This window comes from Physeter macrocephalus, chromosome 13, assembly GCF_002837175.3.
Source record: "Physeter macrocephalus isolate SW-GA chromosome 13, ASM283717v5, whole genome shotgun sequence".
Classification (NCBI taxonomy): domain Eukaryota; kingdom Metazoa; phylum Chordata; class Mammalia; order Artiodactyla; family Physeteridae; genus Physeter; species Physeter macrocephalus.
Window position 1 is genome coordinate 52,819,289 of NC_041226.1, and position 5,923 is coordinate 52,825,211.

At 37.8% G+C, this 5,923-nt stretch overlaps 1 protein-coding gene across 2 annotated transcripts; it reads right to left on the minus strand.

Annotated features, from left to right (window-relative positions):
* Positions 1–2,781: 2,781 nt before the first annotated feature.
* On the minus strand, positions 2,782–3,297 carry LOC102995859 (zinc finger CCHC domain-containing protein 10-like). 2 transcript variants are annotated; one of them, XM_024123244.1, is made up of 2 exons: positions 3,261–3,297; positions 2,782–3,098 (listed from the first exon to the last, which is right to left on the minus strand). In XM_024123244.1, the coding sequence occupies exons 1-2, from the start codon at positions 3,295–3,297 to the stop codon at positions 2,782–2,784; spliced, it is 354 nt and encodes a 117-aa protein (XP_023979012.1). The 2 variants fall into 2 exon arrangements, with proteins under 2 accessions (XP_023979012.1, XP_007100817.2); XM_007100755.2 differs by having other exon boundaries at positions 2,782–3,297.
* Positions 3,298–5,923: the final 2,626 nt, after the last annotated feature.

Consider the following 5,923-nt stretch of genomic DNA (forward strand, 5'->3'; position numbering starts at 1 on the left):
GCGGCATGTGGGATCTTCCCGGACCGGGGCACGAACCCGCGTCCCCTGCATCGGCAGGCAGACTCTCAACCACTGCGTCACCAGGGAAGCCCTACTGTTAGTCTTTTCAAAAACATCTGTATTGAAATATAATTCACATATCATACAATCCACCCACGGCTTTTAATATTTTCAGAGGTGTGCAAGCATGACCACAATCAACTTGAGAACATTGGCATCACCCTAAGAAAAAGTCCCACACTCCTGAGCCATCAGCTCCCAATCTTCCTACCCCAGCTCTAGGCAAGAACTAATGATTCCCCTCCCCGGTTCTGAGGCTTGTTTTTGTTGTTATTTGCTTGTTTATTTGTTTAGTGACACGCTAACCTGTTTTAGTGAAGTTTGTCTCTCCTGAAGTGTGAAACCCTGGGTGTCTGAGAGGGCACAGCCACACAGTTATCTGAGATGACAGCATTTTTAGCAGGCTTCTGTTCGAGTGTCTCCGCTCCTGATCATTCGGCCTCATTTGGTATCACACCCACCTGTTAGGCACCACTAATTACCAGCTGACTACTCGATAGTTTTTGACAATGCCCTGAGGCATAAATAGCTCTGTAGTCTGATCCGATTAAATTCAGACAAGAGTATATTTTTGAGAACAGTCTTTATCTTTCGTACTCAGGAGGGTACTTCTTAGTTATCTCTTTCTCTGTTTCTCTCTGGTGAACTAGCTGGCCTGTAGTTAAGCATTTTACTCCTAATTAAGAGGAGCTATTGTTCTCAAGAACGCCATTAGGCTTGAACCTCACCAAACTCTATTTCTAATAATGACTTTATCATTTCCTTTGGAAAAAGCTTCAGAGGTCTCTTGTAAACTGCTTCTCAACCTGGGCAAAATCTCTCACTCCTATTCCAGGACAAGATGCAGCAGTTAGCCTCTGGTCCTCTGGTCCTTTGACCTGACCCTCCTGGTGTGGAACTTCTGCTCTATGATTGAGTTGATGTCAGGGTGATTAGGACCCCAGTATTCTTGCCAGCCATGGCTGGAGAAGACCTTCCAGGTTCTAAGTGAGGGCTGGGTGAACCTCTCAGTAACTCTCAGCCAACCTCCAGTAATACCTGGAATTTATCCTCTTCAACTTGGAGTTGGAGGGAATCAGAAATTCCGGTGATGAAACCAAAGGGGGCCTGTGGGGTGCCCAGGACAGAGGCCTTTTTTTTTTTCTAAGCTCATCAGCACAAACAGAGCTTTATTTAATTACAAGTGATGTAACCTATGTACACATTTGTTTCCCTTCCAAGTTTAACTGCTAAGATTACCCTTACAGAGATTACATTGTAAATTGTATTTCATTAGTAATTTATTAAATTTGCCTGTCAATTGACACATTCTGTATGGAGCCTTACAATGATGTTTTGAGAGTTTATTTATAATCATTGAAAGCAACAGTTCTGTCAAACAGGTAATTGCAGCCCTTTAAACTCACAACATACATATATTTAAACATTTAAATAGAAGTCCATTTTCCTCAAAAGTAATTTTCTACTGCTTTTTCATAAAAATATAAAAAGACAACATCTGTACTTTAAAAACCTATATTTAACCCAAATCAAGATTTTTCTACAAATGATACATCTTTCCAAAAAGTTTAAAAGATATCACAAAATAATGTGTTGTTAAACCAAATAATTTCACCATGGCCTACTACTTTACTTTTAAGAAATACTGTGCAGTATTTCTTTTTAAACTTTCATGCTAGATTTCAACTGTGTATATGCTATGTAAACATACCAGATTAACCCAAGTCATTCATATTTATGCAGTAGACTGTCATATACCACCAGTTACCATATAAACTGTCATACCACAATTGCAAAATGGTAAAAGGCAATCTTTATGAAAACTTAAGAATACTTTAGTAAAAGGCAACCAACGTCACTCTAATTTTCTATAAAAATTACCTCTCTTCCTCCTACCTTTTTTTTCCACTTTGAATGGTACCTTTTATAGCATATCAACACACAATGGTATTTATATCATTTTTACTTGTTAGCTTTTTAAATGACTGTTTTCTTTTCTGATACACTGAATTTATCAAAAGGCACCAAGATTAGAGTCCTATGTAGTTTCAGAATTTTGTTCCTTTCTAAGTTCCTCTAGAATAATTTTTGTCATAAAAGGGTAACTCTAAGAACCAGAAGAAAATGAATGATACAACACAGTAACTTATACCATCCAAAAGGTATAAATTTATTAATAGATTCCTTGAACTTTTCATTTAGGACAAGAAGTCAGAACAACTTTCTGAACATAAACAAAAATAGAGCACATTTATTAACATTAGGAAAACTCTAAGTTTATAGAGATATTAAATCTTACATAATAACATACAGCCAAAAGCATTAGAAATTCACTGCCAGATAGATATTCTGAGGCATTATCCTGAAAACATGTCTGGTACATAGCACAAACATGTAACAAAGTATGGCATTTATTTCACAGGGAGAAAAGATAGGTTTCATCACAGAAAGATTTACTAGATTTCAGCTTTGATTAATTTTAGAGATATATTTTAAAGATAAAAAAGAAAAACAAGATTCACCCCTAAAATAAAAAAGTCTTTATATATATATAATCCATGATTAATACTCTTTATGTTCTTACAATGTAAAACATTTAGAAACTTTTGAACTCTAAAAATTTTGATCAGTTAACCTATTTGGTCTTAACACATTCTAAATTCCCTTCTAAGAATCACATTGATGTTTTTAGTCCACCAGTCCAATATGGATGGAACAATTCTATTTCTTTTTCTTCTTCTTTGGTGGTTCATCCTCAGAGCTACTATCTGTGCTGCTGCTATTACTAGAAGAGCTGGAAGCTGGAATCTCTTCTGCATCAGAGGACGAGGAAGAGCTTGTAGAGGAGGTTAAAGATGATGAACTGGCGGAGCTTTCATCAGAGTCACTGTCCTCTGAGGAGGATGAGGTAGACGTCTCTTCACTCTCTGATGAAGAATCACTGGCTGAACTGTCACTGCTATTGCTACTGGAACTGGTTACACTCTTAGACCTTTTTATCTTGGTCTTTCTTTCTACAGTAGTTTCTCCAATGCTTTCTTGTAATAATAATCTGTTTTCTTTTTCTTTTAAAGCTTTCTTCAGTTCTGCTGTTCTCGAAGGCCTATGTAGGTGCTTTCTTTTTCCTGTGCATTCATAAGTCCAATGCCCAAATTCCAGGCATTTCTGACATCTTACATGTTGCGTATTTGCTTCCGCTCGTCTCCGGGCTATGAGCCGATGCATGGGAGTCGCCATCTTCCAGAGGCCTTTTTTGTACCCTGTTTCTTGTAGGCAAGACTCCAGCCTCTATGACCTTCCCTGAGTTCCGAAGGGCAGATTTGAACAGTTGCTAATCAAGGGAGGAGCAGCCAAGAAACCACCTGAGGAGAGATTAAAGGGACCAGAGAAGCTCATCAAGATTAGGAGACCCACCACCTGAGACAAGATGAAGGGAGTACACGCCCTGCACACACCCTAATCTTATCATGTCAGAGACCCCACCCTTGAACCATTGTTTATAAAACCCCTCATCAAATCCTCTGGGGTTGGGACACATAGTTTTCAGAGGCAGGACCCCACTGTGTCCCCCTGTGCCTGGAAAAACAATAAAGCTATTCTTTTCTACTTCACCCAGAACTCTGTGTCCGAGATTTGATTCGGCACTGGTGTACAGAGAGGCCGAGCTTTCGGCATCAGTGACTTGCCTCTCAATGAAATATGGTAACCCTTCATTGGAAGCTGAAGGGAGGGAGAGCCCATTTCTTGGCTACATTCACCTGGATTGGAGTTTCTGTCAGGATGAACTGGGGGTAGAGATGGGGCGAGCAGGTTGGCTCAGATGTACAGACTCTCAGTGTTCTTACTGAGTTTTAGTAGGTTTTCTCAAATAAATGTTTCATTTGCTGTATGCCATTAGGACAATTTCCAGACACTGAGTTGCTGTTGTTGTTTTTCTTCTTAAAAATACTGTTCACTGGTTTTGCTTGTTTTGCTGGAGAGAGGGTCCAAAGATCTCCTGCTGTTATCTTGGCGGTAGATCCCTTTTGAGTCTTTTTCATGAGATTCTTTTCTTTATTGTTTGGACTCTGTGTATAACCCATACTGAAAACAATGGCAAGAAAATTTAGTGTTCCTTTGAAATCCTTTAAGTGTTGCAATTTACTCTATCATTATTTTACAGATGGTGAAAAACCATTATTAAAAGATTTTTTGTGGATAGATAATGAAATTAAGGAGAAAATTAGTATAAATAACAATTCTTGGCGTATTAACTCTAAAACCTTTTGGTACATTTAAAGCTGTTTTAAAGATTCCAAGCTGTATCACTCCCTGTGTAAAAAGATAACCTTTTATTTCTGTAGCTTTAGTATCAAAGTTGGAAGAAATATATGGCTATCTATTGTTCTCCTCTCCTTCACAGTCCAAAGTATAAAATTGTGGAAGGGGTTAGAATATTATTAGCAACTTGAAGAGACATTAAAATATAACTTTCACTAGCTTTTCATGTAGAATAATGATATTAACTAATCTCACCTCTCAGTGTTGTAAAGATTAAGTTAAATACAAGTTCATATATGAAAGGTCAAAAAATCTGGTACCCTGCCTACAGTAGACATTCAATAAATGTTAACTTTCCATTGCTTTCTTTAGAGCCTCAGAAATGTGAACCGAGATTCATTATTTCTCTCAATCTGAGATTATTCTAAAGCCAGGTAATTAAGGTCGTGACTGAAGGCAGCCTCTCTGCCATTTTACAGTGAATTAAGCTGAAGTTTGTGTTGCTCTGATGATGACAGGAGAAGATTTATGTCTGTTCCTTTCTCTCAATTCCCAGAACTTCACTTTCTCTTCAATGCAAATGAAAAGTTTCACAATAATTCTGTTTTAAATTCCAAGTTGCCTGATGGTCCCACCCATCACATATAGATGTAAATTTACAGTGGCAGATCAGTTATATAAATGTTCTTAAAGGCCCTTGTTGTTAGGAGACTCACATATTCATTCATCCATTCAGTTGTTTATTCAACAACTCAAATTATGTGTTAGGTGATGAATCTAATATCTCTAAGACACAGGGCCTACCCCATAAAACTCATAGTCTGTTAGGGGAGCTAGGCATTATGGCATGTGCTATGTAAGGGATTTTTACTAGGCAATTTGGGAGGAAGAGGAGGCGTGAGTTACATCAGAAGTAAAGAAATGATCCTCCCTTCCTTATTTTAAGGATCAGTCCTTAAATATTCAATATATATTTAAGAAAAACATAAAATATATATGTTTAAACCTATAGAAGCCAGGTTACTGTTCATTTAAGTCAATAATCTTGAATTTAGAGACTCAGCCTTTCATAAGTAAAAGTGAAACTGTACCTGAAATTTAAGGAGAAAAAGTCAGTGACAGGTTGAGGACTGTGAAAAGCTGAATCGAGAGAGTCTTTTTCTTCGAGTGGAAAAGGAACATCATCTACTTCAAAGTTATTTCTACACAGTTATCCTTATTCTCTTTCCTCATTTATTTCTGCATGAGAGGTAGAAGAATAAAGCATATCATGAGAACTATCCAGGGTGGGAAAAAACAATATGGCCAACATCTTGATCATGTGGATCTCAGGGAAAACCCTGGTCACCCATCAGCACCCTGCTTGGGAACACGCATAAGTTAGGACTGCCTTGAGGAAGACTACTCAACACTAGGAAGACTATCAGACCCACAGAACTGAGACAGTCTAGATGCTTTGGTCAGATTTTTGCCTAGAACAATACTATTGACTTTGAAATTAATCGTTATAATCCTTGCCTGTTACATAAGAGGAAATTAAGACTGAGAAAGCTGAAGTGTCTTGTCCAAGATCATACCATTCCATGAGAGAGAGGTAAGAACT

What these genes read in the sequence shown, in the direction of transcription:
- LOC102995859 (XM_007100755.2), bottom strand. Translation starts at nt 3,297, where the DNA reads ATGGCGACTCCCATGCATCGGCTCATAGCCCGGAGACGAGCGGAAGCA.